At 35.7% G+C, this 15,591-nt stretch overlaps 1 protein-coding gene across 1 annotated transcript in view; it reads right to left on the reverse strand.

The window, feature by feature from the left end:
* Window positions 1-15,591, reverse strand: part of LOC145243544 (transketolase-like) — a 229,154-nt gene that overhangs the window by 124,673 nt on the left and 88,890 nt on the right. Inside the window, exons 8-9 of the mRNA XM_080106523.1 lie at window positions 13,250-13,363; window positions 12,007-12,214 (exon numbers count right to left, since the gene is read on the reverse strand). Coding sequence (XP_079962649.1) covers window positions 12,007-12,214; window positions 13,250-13,363 — 322 coding nt within the window. The remainder of the gene's footprint in view (window positions 1-12,006; window positions 12,215-13,249; window positions 13,364-15,591) is intronic.

Here is a 15,591-nt window from a genome sequence, read left to right on the forward strand (position 1 = left end):
AGAAATGGTTTGTGGTTTTGTTTCTTTTTGTGGTTCAGTAGTGTCTTTACTTAATATTATCCTTGGATTGGTTGCAGACATTGCACTATTCATTTTCCTCTTTTCTTCTAATAGTTCTTTCATTTCCTTTATTAGTTTGCTTAGGACATCAATTTTCTTGTCAGTTGTATCCGTTACATGTATATAACCATTTTGATTGTTGATTGGATTAGTTTTTTTTGTTGCATCTGCATATGTTTTAGTTTCGATGATTTTCCTGGCCTCTGGGTAGGATATATTCTTTATATGTTTTAGTTTGGTCACTTCTTTTTCTCTTTTCCATATTTCGCAATATCTAGAGCCAGCGCCATGGTTTCCCAGGCAGTTGGCACACTTGAAATCTTTTCTGCAGTCAATGTGTGGGCCACTTTCTCCACATCTTCCACACACTGGTAATCGTGTGCACCGATCTAGGTGTCCAAACTTCTGGCACTTGGAGGGGGTTTGGAATATAAATTTCTACATTTATTTTCATATATCCGACTTTCACTTCTTTGGGTATGGTGAGGGAATCGAAAGTTAGTATATATGTATTGGTATCGATTTTCTCACCGTTTTTTTTAATTTGAACTCTGCGAACATCTAACACATTCTGTTTCTGTAAGTTTGTCCGGATATCCTCCAAGGGACAAAGTGCTAGTTCGTGGCTTTTCACTACTCCTTTGCAGGTATTTAGGGTTGGATGTCTGTAGCATTTGACTTTGATGTTTTCAAATAATTTTAGTTTCAATATTTCTTTAGTTTGTTCTTCGTTATGGGTTTCTATTAGTAGGCTGCCGTTAAATTGTTTTTTAATAGACTTTGGTTTTAGAGTTTTAAGATTTTTTTCAATTTTAAAAGGTGATAGTTTGCTCAAAGGAGTTTCCTCCATTGATTCTATTACTACGAATGTTGAGTTCCTTGGTTTTATCGTCTCTTCGTCAGAGCTACTGATGTCAGAGACATCAGAGTGGGTTCTCTTTGGGTGGTTGGGTGGTTTTTGGGAGGAATAAGCCATATATTTTGTTTTCTTTTTTCGTCATCTTTGTTCCCCACCCACCTCGGAGTCCTATTTGGGAAGAGCCTGGGGGGAAACCCATTCGCCCAGCCTCTACAGGGATACAATGATGATATAACCGACTTTGGTGGTATCATAATGATTATCTGTTCTCTCTTGATATTGCTATGGGATCTGTAGCAATCCTGAGGGGTTTACAGCCTCGTCATCGATATTTACACCTAATCGATTGACCCTCAGCCACCGCTTTCCATCATATATTAGGGAGTAGGGTTATTTGTGGGAGAGGGGGGATGTGTTGTATTGGTAGTGGGTTTTTGGAATGGGCAATATATGGTGGGGCTTGGCGTGACTGGCCGATTGGTCGGATCGGGCCTCTCCGACCGCCCGTCCAATCGAAGTAAGGGCCAAAGTAATGTGTTGCGGCGCCTAGACTTCTATGTATCCTGGTTTAGGTTCACTCAATCACCAGGATCACGTCCTAAGACTTTACGGGTAGCAACCCACGGCTAACTGGTTGCCCCATTGAGGGATTTTTACCCTCTGCAGGGGGGCAGTCGGTTTGTTCTCATGCCCTACCGACAGGGCAAAAAAATAAATAAATAAATAGATAATTTAATAGAATATATTTGTTTTCTTTTTCTTTCTTTTTTTGTTGTTTCTTTTCCTTTTTAAAATCTGTTTCTATTTAACCCATAGTTGGGACCCTAACAGGTGCTACCACTCCGGGTCAGGGTGGACCTGGGAGCAATGGCAATTAAGAGGTGGCTCCACACTCCCCAAGCCCGTAAGCTGGACCTCACCATCGGATGTAGTTTAAGGTCATATCCAGGACCGGGAGTAAGGTAGGAAAAAATAAAATAAAAAGGGGGGGGGGGAATAGGCTGTTGTTTTTGTTTTTGGTTTTGCAGAACATAATTAAGTTTTACAAAAAAGATCAGAAAACAAAAAAAAAACGTCAATGTAGGTGCATTTCGTCTCAGGAAGCCACAGGGCAGCCTGATCTGGTAGCACCAGTCAGCCAATTGGTGATCTTATGCCAGTCTTTGCTGCTCCATAACACTTTTGCTGATAAGATTTCAGACAACTTCGAAAAAAAATTTTTTTTTTTTTTTTTTTTTTTTTTTAAATATTTTTAAATATGTGGTCATTTAATGCCGGAGTCCTTTTTTTTTTTTTTTTTTTTTTTTTTTTTTTTTTAAAACTATTCTTTTGTTGGGGGGAAGGGGGGGCACGACTTTTTCAGCCTTTCCTCCCCTTTTTTATAAAATCGAACTAAGAAATTAAATGTTGTATTTATACATGGATGTGTATATTTGGGTGACTCTAAATTTCCTTAAATAAATTTACTTTTCTTAGGTATGCTAGAATATTTGTGGAGTTGACCTTTTCAAAAAGGTCCTCCATATTGCTTTCTGTATAATATAGTTTTCTAGTTGGGGCGAGGTCATCACACCCAACTAGTATATGTTTTACTGTGAGTGTCTCCTGGCATGGGATGCACTCTGGCGCTGATTCTCCATTTAGTATATAAGAATGAGTAAAGTTGGTGTGTCCTATGCGCAGTTGGTTGTCCTATGAGTCAGTATCACATCTTCTCGGCGTGATCTCTTGATGTCCGGACATCGTTCCTTAAGTCTAGGTTTGATTGAGTATAATTTGCTGCCCTCTTGCTGACTCCACCGCAGTGGCCATTTTTCCTGTATGTATGCTTTTATCTGGGGTCTAAGATGTGGAATCTTAAAATTGTCAGTTGGAAGGTGAGAAGATTTTTTTGCAGCTGTATCTGCCCTGTCATTGCCTTTGATCCCCACATGGCTGGGAATCCAGACAAGAATAATGTTTTTAGTGGTTGAAAGGATATTGATTTTTTTCTATTAATTTTGTTGTTAGTGGATTTTCTTGTTTTTGATTTTGTATAGATAATAGGACTGATAGAGAATCTGTGAGAATGATGAAGTTTTTGGTGGTTTCCTCTGAAATTATGTTGAGTGCTAGATCGATAGCTATAGTCTCTGCAGTGAATATAGATGCTTCATTTTGAAGATTTCTCTTCATAGTGGTTTTATGGTACGTTGCTGCACATCCAGTGTGATTGTTGCTTTTAGACCCGTTTGTGTAGATAAAGGTGTAGTCTGAATATCGTAATTTTAAATGTTGAAGTTCGTTGTGGCATTCAATAGGGTTTGTGGTAGATTTGGACTTTTTGTTTAGGTTTAGTTTTATTTCTACTTGTTTCATGGTCCATGGGGGTGTTTTAGGCAGTATGAAGTTGTGAATGTTGGAGATTGGAATTTTCGATTCTTCAATACTTTCCTTCATTCGGAGCCCGAAAGTTTTGATAGTTTCTCCTCTCATGTTGAAAAGTTCTTCATATTTAGGATAGAAGGTACATTGGTATGCAGGGTTGTTTGGGCAAGACTTCAGTTTGAGTAAATATTGACGGGCTAACTTTTCTCGCCTTAGATCTAGTGGGGGTTCATGTGCTTTCGTGTATAGACTGTTCCCGGGGGAGGTTCTGTATGCTCCATGGGCCAATCTTAGGCCAGTATGGTAAATAGGGTCTAGGCTTTTTATATATGATGTTCGGGTTGATCCATATATGAAACAACCGTAGTCTAGCTTTGAGCGGACTAGTGCTCTGTAAAGTTTAAGGAGTGTTTCCCTGTCTGCACCCCAATCGGTATGTGCTACCACTCTCAAAAGATTTACAGCTTTGTTACATTTTTTTTTCAGATGGATGAATGTTAACTTTTTGTCAAATAAAATCCCTAAGAATTTGTACTGGTCAGTAACGGGTATGGGCATTCCTTCCATGGTTAGGACAGGATCATTATGCATGTTCTTTAGTTTGCAGAAATGCATGCATTTCGTTTTTCTTTTGGAGAATCTAAATCCATTCTCTTCCGTCCATCTCATTACTTTGTTTAAGCACAATTGAAGCTTCCTTTCTATTATAGATATATATCTAGATCTACAGCATGTTAGGAAGTCATCCACATATATACGGAGCAATCTACCCCAGGGTTAAGGTTTTTTACAATGTTGTTAATTCGGATACTGAACAGAGTCACTGACAGTATACTCCCTTGAGGTACTCCATTCTCTTGTTCCTTCAAGCCCGAGAGAGTTGTGCCAACCTTTATTCTGAACCGTCTATTTTTTAAAAAAATTTCAATAAAAATTGGCATTCTGCCTTTTAGTCCAAACGCCTTCAGATCCCTTGTAACACCGTACTTCCACACAGTATCGTAGGCTTTTTCCATGTCGAAAAACACTGCTGTTAAATGTTCCTTCCTTACAAAGGCTTCTCTGATGAAGGTTTCAAGTCTGACTATGTGGTCTATTGAACTTCGGTTTTTCCTGAATCCTGTTTGAAATTCTGTAATAAGATTCTGTTTCCAGGAACCAGATTAGTCTTTTGTTTATAATCCTTTCCATGGTTTTACAAATGCAGTTTGTTAGAGCTATTGGCCTGAAATTCAATGGATCTGAGACATTACTTGATTGGGATTGGATGTTTGAGTTTTCAGATTTGAGGATTGGTATTATTGTGGCCTCTTTCCAGGTCCAGGTACGTTTCCACTGGACCATATATTGAAAATTTCAAGTAAGTATTTCATTGAGGTTTCTGGAAGTTTTTTGAGGATTTCATCAGACCCTGTAGCTGTGTCATGGGATTTGGTTAGCGATTCTTTTAATTCAGGCAAGGTAAGAGGTTGGTTGTATTTTTTGGTATTTTGTGATTTAAATAGAATTTTCTTCTCTTCCTTTTCTCTAATCTTTTTGAATTTCTCTGTCACATGATGAAATTTTTGATAAATTATCTGCCAGGTTATTGGAAATGCCTTTTTGATCGGTGTATATTTTGTTGTCTTTAAAGATGTGGGATATTGGTGTACTACTACACTGTCCTATTTTCCTCATGTTCCAAACTGTTTTTGCCTTGGTATTCACATTAATTTTGGATATAATTTTTCCATGTTGTTCTTTTGGATTCCTTTATGATTTGTCTGGTTTTTGCTCTGTTGTTTTTGAAGAAATCCAGATTTTCGCTTGTTGGGTACTTTTCGAATTTTCTCAAGGCAGCTCATTGAGCTCTGATGGTTTTTCTGCATTCTTTTGTGAACCAAGGTTTGTTGTGATTGTTGGTTTTGGTTGTTTTCGGTATGGTATTATTTGCTATGTTTGTGAGTGTTTTAATGAAGTAGTTCAAATGGTCATCTTCATCATTCTTTTCGATAATTAATTGGTTTTTGCACTGTTCCTGGAAGTCTTCCCAATCCGCTTTATGTAGGTTCCATTTGGGTGTTTTTTGTTCAGTGCTAGTACTTAGACTTTCCAGGATGATTGGGAAATGATCACTCCCACAGGTGTCATTGTGTACTTTCCAGTCATAGTCCATATATATATGGAAGGATCACATAAGGTAAGGTCAATGGCGGTGAAAGTACCTGTTGCTGGGTACATATAGGTGTAGTTTTGATTATTAAGGAGGCATAGATTATTTTTATTTATTATGTTTTCTATTTTTCCTTTTTTTATTTATTTCTTTACTTCCCCATATTACATTGTGACTGTTGAGATCTAGTAGAAAAAAAGGGTTTAGGGAGTTGTTTTATTAATTGAGTTATCTCAGTTTCATTGATTGTATCTTTTGGAGGGATGTATATTGAGCAAAGTGTTATAGTTCTATGTAGAGTCACTGAAACTGCAATTGCTTGCAAGTTTGTGTTTATATTTATTTGTCTTTGAGGGACTTCATTCTTTACGAGTATTGATGTGCCTCCAGAAGCTCTGTCCGTATCTTTATTTATGTAGTTGTAAGATGTGTAGTGTTTTATGGTGATGGTATTATTTTCTTTCAGAAAGGTCTCCTGCAGACAGACAAGTGCTGGGCTCATATTTGTTATTAATAATGTGAGTTCATTTTGGTTTGCTTTTATCCCTCTGATATTCCATTGTAATATTTTGTTCATCATTTGGAATTGTGTTCAACTTCCATCGTCTCCAATCCCTCAAATATTCGGATATAGTTTGGGATCTTTCTTTTCCTGTTTTTTTTTTTTTTTTTTTTGTCTGGGGGGGATTTTGATTCTTTTCTGGCTTGTTATGTGTTTGATGGTTGTTTGGTTGTTTTTGTAGAAATGGTTTGTGGTTTTGTTTCTTTTTGTGGTTCAGTAGTGTCTTTACTTAATATTATCCTTGGATTGGTTGCAGACATTGCACTATTCATTTTCCTCATTTCTTCTAATAGTTCTTTCATTACCTTTATTAGTTTGTTTAAGACATCAATTTTCTTGTCAGTTGTATCCGTTACATATATATGACCATTTTGATTGTTGATTGGAGTAGTTTTTTTTAGTTGCATCTGCATATGTTTTAGTTTCAATGATTTTCCTGGCCTCTGGGTAGGATATATTCTTTGTATGTTTTAGTTTGGTCACTTCTTTTTCTCTTTTCCATATTTCACAGTATCTAGAGCCAGCGCCATAATTTTCAAGGCAGTTGGCACACTTGAAATCTTTTCTGCAGTCAATGTGTGTGCCGCTTTCTCCAGATCTTCCACACACTGGTAATCGTGTGCACCGATCTTGATGGTGTCCAAACTTCTGGCACTTGAAGCATTGGAGGAGGTTTGGAATATAAATTTCTACATTTATTTTCATATATCCAACTTCACTTCTTTGGGTATGGTGAGGGAATCAAAAGTTAGTATATATGTGTTGGTATCGATTTTCTCACTGTTTTTTTTTGATTTGGACTCTACGAACATCTAACACATTCTGTTTCTGTAAGTTTGTCTTGATTTCCTCCAAGGGAGAAAGTGCAAGTTCGTGGCTTTTCACAACTCCTTTGCAGGTATTTAGGGTTGGATGTCTGTAGTATTTGACTTTGATGTTTTCAAATAATTTTAGTTTCAATATTTCTTTAGTTTGTTCTTCATTATGGGTTTCTTAATAGTAGGCTACCATTAAATTGTTTTTTAATAGACTTTGGTTTTAAAGTTTTAAGATTTCTTTCAATTTTAAAAGGTGATAGTTTGCTCAAAGGAGTTTCCTCTATCGATTCTATTACTACGAATGTTGACTTCGTTGGTTTTATCGTCTCTTCCTGGGTTCTCTTTGGGTGGTTGGGTGGTTTTTGGGAGGAATAAGCCATATATTTTGTTTTTCTTTTTTTGTCATCTTTGTTCCCCACCCACCTCGGAGTCCTATTTGGGAAGAGCCTGGGGGGAAACCCATTCGCCCAGCCTCTACAGGGATACAATGATGATATAACCGACTTTGATGGTATCATAATGATTATCTGTTCTCTCTTGATATTGCTATGGGATCTGTAGCAATCCTGGGGGGTTTACAGCCTCGTCATTGATATTCACACCTAATCGATTGACCTTCAGCCACCGCTTTCCATCATATATTAGGGAGTAGGGTTATTTGTGGGAGAGGGGGGGTGTTGTGTTAGTAGTGAGTTTTTGGAACGGGCAATATATGGTTGGGCTTGGCGTGACTGGCCGATTTGTCGGATCGGGCCTCTCCGACCGCCCGTCTAGTCGAAGTAAGGGCCAAAGTAATGTGTTGCGGTGCCTAAACTTCTTTGTATCCTGGTCTAGGTTCGCTCAATCACCAGGATCACGTCCTAAGACATTACGGGTAGCAATCCACGGCTAACTGGTTGCCCCATTGAGGGGTTTTTACCCTCTGCAGGGGGGGGGGCAGTCAGTTTGTTCTCATGCCCTACCGACAGGGCAAAAAAAAAAAAAAAAAAAAAAAAAAATTAATAGAATATATTTGTTTTCTTTTTCTTTTGTTGTTTCTTTTCCTTTTTAAAATCTGTTTCTATTTAACCCATAGTTGGGACCCTAACAGGTACTACCACTCCGGGTCAGGGTGGACCTGGGAGCAATGGCAATTAAGAGGTGGCTCCACATTCCCCAAAGCCCGTAAGCCGGACCTCACCATCGGATATAGTTTAAGGTCATATCCAGGACCGGGAGTAGGGTAGGAAAAAATAAAATAAAAAGGGGAGGGAGAAAGACTGTTGTTTTTGTTTTTGCAGAACATAAGTTTTACAAAAAAGATCAGAAAACAAAAAAACGTCAATGTAGGTGCATTTCGTCTCAGGAAGCCACAGGGCAGCCTGATCTAAATAAAATAGATAAACCCCATAATTTATTATGCCATACCTGTTCACACTGAAACACTTAGCACAATATTCTGTGGATCTATATTAAAAAAACCTTGTTAAACTGTGACACATTTTCATTCTATAGAGGTCAGGCACAAACGAACTCCCCATAATTTTATTATAACATTTCTTCGAACTGAAACATAATTACCAAAGTATATTTACGCAAATAGATATGAAAAGTCTTTATTAAAGTTTTTGTCTATTTCCATTCTATGGAGGCTAGGCGCAAACGCAGACCCCACAATTTTATTATACCATCCCTATTTAAGTTAAAACATACTTATCAAAGTATTCTTATGTACATCTATATCAAAAACACTTGCAAACATTATTTTTAAATTTTTTATTTCCATACTTTGTGGACCAGGTGCGAACACAGACCCCACAATTTTAATGAACCACCATTCTGCCAGATCAAACATACCGATTTCTGTGTCTCGATACATCTATCATATGTGATCAGTTTTCTATAATAGTCAACCATATAGGAGCATATTCGTGACCAGAGACATTCAGCTTATATATATATATATATATATATATATATATAAAATATATATATAATATATAAAATATATTATTTTTTTTTTTTTTTTTTTTTACAGTGATCACCACTTATCAAGGCCCGGAAGCACTGGGGGATAAGGGTTATTGCAAGTACATTACGTTAGTGTGGAGATTTGATGAAGTGTTTACTTAAGGGGGCGGTTCATTAGGAATTTGTTAACGTTGGACTTGAACACATCCAAGTTGTAGTCCGGTGCGAAGCAGGCAGACGGAACAGAGTTCCACAGGCGTGCAGTTCTAAGAAAGAAGCTTTGTTCATGAAATCCACGTTTTGATTTAGGCACAGATAAAGAGTGGGGGAAATTTTTGACAGTGGATTCAGCTAGACGGGTGTTTTTCGTGAAAGATTGGCGAAAGGGGGACCAGAGATTGGAGTTCAGACGAGCACCTGCCATGGAAATAACGATAAAACAAGAATAGGCTTACAACGTCTCTTCTGTGGGAGAGAGGTTTCAGGGTAGAGAAAAGGGCATCCCCCACTAAGCCACAAAGTCTATTTTGTACTCTGTCAAGGCAGAATAGGCTGCTTTTAGCAGCTCCTACCCAGATGTGGCAACAGTATTCCATCCTTGGACGTACTTGGCTTTTATATAGATATAGAATTGCATCAGTAGTGAGATATCTTCTGCAGCGGTAGAAGGATCCCACCATCTTTCCAGCGACCTTGGCAACAGACTTGATGTACGTGTTCCATTTCAGATCAGGAGTAAAGGTCAGAGCCATCCATCACAATTGATGCCAGATGGGGATCAGAGCATTGATGATGTAAGGATAGGAGTTTGGTTTTGGATGCATTAAAAGGTAACCAGCCATGTCTTCCCTCACTGAACCACACGCTCGAGATCAGAGGAGAAAGAATCAGAGAGAACTTTGTCATTTACAGCCTTTGATGTGTTGCCGTAGATGGTCGTGTCATCAGCATAGATGTCAACGAATGATTTAAGTATGTGCTTAGGGAGGTCGTTGATGTAGATCAGGAAGAGAGTTGGGCCCAGGATTGACCCCTGAGGGACTCCAGCATTTATATTGCAGGCCTCCGATTTTTGTCCATCTACCACTACTCTTATGAGCCTATCGGAGAGAAATGATTTAATGATTGAGAAAACATTTCCAGTTATACCGTAGCTGGAAATCTTGTGAAGTAGACCCATATGCCATACCTTGTCGAAGGCCTTTGATATGTCAAGAGCAATTGCCCTAGAAAGGAAGCCTTTGTCAAGAGATTCACTAATCCTGTGGGATATAACCGTCAGCACATCTGCGGTAGATCTTGCAGAGCGGAAACCATATTGTGTGTCACTAAGAAGGTTGTTCCTGCTGAGATGGTTGACTATTTCTCTATTTAATATGGATTCCAGCAACTTGCTCATAACACACAGGAGACTTATTGATCTGTACTGAGAGGGAGATGACTTATCACCTGAATTCTTAAATACAGGGCAAACTGATGAGGTCTTCCAGGGAGTCGGAAAGCACTTCTTAAGGCAGCGCTTAAATTGTTTCGTAAGTATGGGAGCGAGTTCTGGTTGAAGCTTTTTTAACACTATAATTGGGATGCCATCAGGGCCAGTTGCTTTACTGGAATCTAGATTCTTGATTAGCTTGGCGACCTCATGCACGGATATTTGTATGTTACCTAGCTTGTTCTGTGTTATATAATATATATATATAATATAATATGATATATGATATAATATGATATATAATATATATTATATAATATGATATATTATATAATATGATATATTATATAATATGATATAATATATATATATAGTAAACTAAGTAAGATAAGTAAGATAATTAATAAAACACTGTTAAGCTATCCTTCTCAATGTCTGCTAACTTATTGGCTCAAATAACACAAAATTAAACAAATTTTTGAAAAACTGAAACAGGAGAGAAAATGAATCTAACAATGTAAAAGGCTGTCACTGTCGGGACCCTAATGAATGTCCAATGAGGGGGAACTGTTTAACTTCAAACATAGTATACAAATGTGAAATTATAACAAATAATGAAACTAAAGTATATCTGGGGAGCACCGGAACTTGCTTTAAGGACAGATATCGTAATCACCTAGCATCATTTAAAAATGAAACTGAGAAAGAAAGGACACCAAAAATAACGAAAACAACAATGTAAATAAAAATGAAAGCAATGGTAGTAAGGATCATAACAATAGTGACAACCACAACTACTATAACGAAAATAGAAAAAGAACCAATAGTAATAGCGAAAACAATCAGAAAAAACAAAGAACTCAACCACTTTAGCAGTATGGATTAAGGAATTAAAGGAAAATAAAACTGAATATAAATTAAGATGGTCAATAATTGATAAGGGGGAAAAATATAAAACTAGCAAGTCGAAAAGATGTAACCTATGTATATTAGAATGTCATATTAATATCAATAAAAATTATTAAACAAAAGACTAGATGTAATCAACGGGTGTTTGCACAGAAACAAATATTTAATTTCACACACTAGAGCAGATTAGAAAAATGCAAGGGAGGTAATCTTAGATAAAAATGATACGAGAGTGACCTCCCCTGCATCGGGTAATATAATACAAATTCAAACACTAAGCAAAAAACAATATTAAAATAAACACGCATAAATATAGGAATAAAATTATGATAATTGGAAAAAAAAACAAATAGGAAAAACGGGGAAAATTAAAACAAAAATAAAAATACGAAAGTACGGGTTAAAACAGAAAACTCTTTACATAACACCGAAGTGAGGAAGCATGGCCGTGGAAATCTTTTTACCTAAATACAATGTCCAGCATGTTAAAAATATACCATTTGTTGTAAAAATCTAATGGATAAACATCTGAAGAAGTTGGTGGGGACAGGATATTCTTACGGAAACATAAATCGTAAAATTACCACTCATTAATGAAACAGCTGTAATGGAAAAATCTAGGAAATAAACGAAGATAAGAAAACACGAGTCTTTGAATTTTCAACAAAACTTTGCCCTATATGTGCTCTGTCCCTATTAAATAGACACATCGAGCGTAACTCAAAATTAATGGTGAATGGTTTTAAAATAACAATCTAGACCCATTAAACGAAAACGGTATACATTGAAAGTAACGACATTTCAAAAACAAACTTAAAAAGAAAAATTATCTTTCTAAATGTATAATTGAGAAAGGAGTCAGAGTTTTGACATTTATAGGAATTGTAGAAAGCTTACCAATAGATATTCCAGCATGAGAACCACAAAAATTAGCATTGGTTTGTGATATTGCACCCATTCGGATTTGATCAAAAGCTCGAGTGAGGAAACAGGCAAATGTACTGATGAAAGGCACGGTACGATTACGACAGGCACATCCAATACCAACACCTACAAGATTTTGTTCTGCAATATAACACTCAATGAAGCGATCAGGGAAAGCAGTCTGGAAAAAAAAAATAAATAAATAGACAAGAAAATCAATATCAACAAGGACGTAGAGTGCAATAGGCTTAATATTAATATAGAATTATCTCATAAAATAATGAGATTTTCCTTTATTTCCCTGACCAGCATAGGAAAATCTGAAAAATGTCAAATTACTAATGCAGGTTTTCCAAAATTAAGCTTTTTTTTTTGCATTTTGACGAAGTCCTGCTGAATATTTTCTCTTGAAATCTGATTTTTGTTTTAACAATCACTGATACACATGTACACTAGAAAGACTGATAGGAGACATACCTTTTTAGCAAGGATATTTCATATTTTAAACTTTCAGAAACCTTAATTTTTATATTCAATTAAGACACATTGATTAGGCAACAATTAAAACATTTAATGAATAGTAAAGTCACTTATTTATAACATTCATAGTTTTATCTTTACTCGTTAAATTAAAAAAAAAAACAAATTTAATAACAGCATCATAGACACCAGATACATATAGTAAGCGATTCAATATTTGTACTTTATTTGTAATGTTGATTTTAAAGGAGTCAAAATATTGAAGAATTTTCAAAGGTTTAACTTTTACAGTCTTGTTTACTAAGATTTACATTTTCTAGCCTATGGTTATTCGATTATGCTGAGAAGTTAGTATAAAAAATAATTTATACCACTAACCCCATGTTGACCATAAATTTTTTTATCTCATCAACAATACCATTTACTTTCATATTAAAACTGATATGTTTACTTTATGTGCTTTTTTTTCTTATGGAAATTTTAATAACAGCTGACTTGTGATTCATCACCATGATTTTGCCAATAACCCTTTAAAATTAATTGAAAGCATGCATTTCCTAATATTTTTGAAAATTATTTTAAGGTTCAATTAAAGATGATTAATCAATTTAATGGCACAGAGTTTGATTTTAGTCAAAGCAAAAGTTGATTTTTACCTGAAAGTAGGACTAGGGTATTGTTGCTTTATAAAATTTAAGGATAATTAGAAAAGTCAATTTGAAAGACAAGCAAATACCTGGAAGGTCTTTGAGAAAGTAGAATTTTTTGTATCTCCATCCATGGCAACAACATGTGGATTGTTTTTGCCAATCTTAGCTAAAGCTGTGCCATAAGCCAGACGAGTAGCAACCTAAAAAAAAAAAAAAAAAAAAAAGTTAAATTACCAATAATTATGTTTATGTCTAATGCATGTGTGCACAATGCTTCATGCAATCAAGTTAAACTTGACAATACAGAACCTTTAAAAAGGCAGAATATACAAGACATGTTAGTTATAGATTAGATTTTAAGAGATTTGAGGGATGTAAGGTAAGGTACAAGGTAACAAATTAAAGAGAAGGAACACATTACATTTCTAGGACTTTCTGAAACTGGATTATAGAAGTAGTCTAAAATCACAAAAATCTTCAAACACTGATTTTCATCATCACAATTACTCTAATAGGAAGAAATATATACAGGAATGGGAGACAATTTTACTTAAAAACATTTCATCTATTTTCTTTATTTCACATAAGAAAGAAATAAAAGACCTGAATAGTTGCAGCTTGTCAACTATGAATGGGTCATGTATGATATCTAATACAAAATTCCTCAAATAGTCAGAAGACACACACCAGTAATTAAGCAAGCAATCATACTTATTCAAGAAAAAAAAAAAAAAAAAAAAAAAAAAAAAAAAATTTTAAAGTAGAAAGTTTGCTCCCTTTAAATGGTTCAAGCAGCATAGAGATAGTGTACTTGATTTATTGACATTTTTATTGAAGCATTCATTGTTAGTCTTGTTTTACATGAAAAGACTTATGTACTTTATAATTTGTTGGTATTTTAGGGTGTATTTTAAATCTATAGACAGAAAAGGCAATATAGATGTTTTATGGTCTGTCAGCCCAACTCATCTATGCAGGGTTCAACAAGTGAATGAGGGGTTTGTTTATGTTTGTGTGTCAGTTGCACGCTAACAAACGTGGGTTTTATGATTAAAATAATAAAAAATAAATAAATAAAATTCTGATGGTAAAGGGTTCAAATATTTTCCTCTTAAAAGTTCATATTTTTACAATCTTCAAATGCATTATGATCCATATGCATATTGATATTTGTTTTAACAAAGAATTGTGGATTAGATGTGAAGGTCTTATGCAGAGTCAATTTAATAAGACTTCTGTTCTGTTTATTTTACTTTCCGGTGTCCATTTTTTGAGGATGGGTGTTTTGAAAAGTTAATTTTCTTTGTTCACTTTTCACGACCGTTTCCATTTCTCTTGAGTATTTATTGTTGGTGTCATGACTGTGTATGGGATTAAGTCATTTTTAGGGATGAATACTGCTAGATCGCCTTTTGTCATCTCTTATTCCTATGTAACTTGGTATTTAGCAAAATATTACATACTCTCTTCTAGATTAATTAATATACTTGCAGTTACTCTTTTCAATATTAAAAAGAAAATGAACAACCATCTTTAATGCTGAAGCAATTGCTATAGATACAGCACATGATATATTATCAAGATGATAATCAAAAATGTATCATTTATTCCAACCAATGTGTCTTAATGGCTCTAAAGGGGGAGGGGGTATCTAGAAACCCTAATAGCAAACTTAATTATTAAAATTAAGATCTTGATAATATATCATGTGCTGTATCTATAGCAATTGCTTCAGCATTAAAGATGGTTGTTCATTTTCTTTTTAATATTGAAAAGAGTAACTGCAAGTATATTTCCTTGTGGGATTCCTTCAATTTGATAATATATTACGTCCTGATAAGGTCGATTCTATTTTTAGTCCAAGGATGCTTTCTGATACAAAGTTTTGGATAAACATTGGTAGTCTGCCTCTTAATCAGAGTTTGTGTAAATTCAGATGATTGACGGAGTGTCCCAGTTTTGCTATGGATTCAGAACTTTGTCGATCCTCACAGATCGCTTGCGGGAAACCCTTCGGTTACGACCTGCTGCTAAGAATCAACAATTCGAGCATTGGGAGGTGTTACAGTTTTACTGGCTGGAGACGTGAAAATTGGAAGAAAAAGGAGGGTGTGTGCAACTCTGTATAATAAACCCGATTGCAACGTCTTCGATTCAGATGAAAGAGTGGACTGCCAGGTAGAAATGCGCCCAAAAGGGCATGCCAGTTCAACTCTACGTGGTTGCGGAGTTATGTGTCTGATAATGTCAAAAGGGTACGAGAAGGAACGAACTTTGGATCGCAAATGGCTGGTTGATTCCATATTTCCACAAGGGCTTGATTCCTTTAATGGTAGTTGTGCAGGAGTAAAAGCAGTAGTGTGTTGAACTACTGTGAATTGAATGGCTTTGTGGAGATGTTCATTGCAGTGGCAAGGAGTTGACGTGT

Source organism: Euprymna scolopes, chromosome 22, assembly GCF_053919585.1.
Source record: "Euprymna scolopes isolate OS-2025 chromosome 22, ASM5391958v1, whole genome shotgun sequence".
Classification (NCBI taxonomy): Eukaryota; Metazoa; Mollusca; class Cephalopoda; order Sepiida; family Sepiolidae; genus Euprymna; species Euprymna scolopes.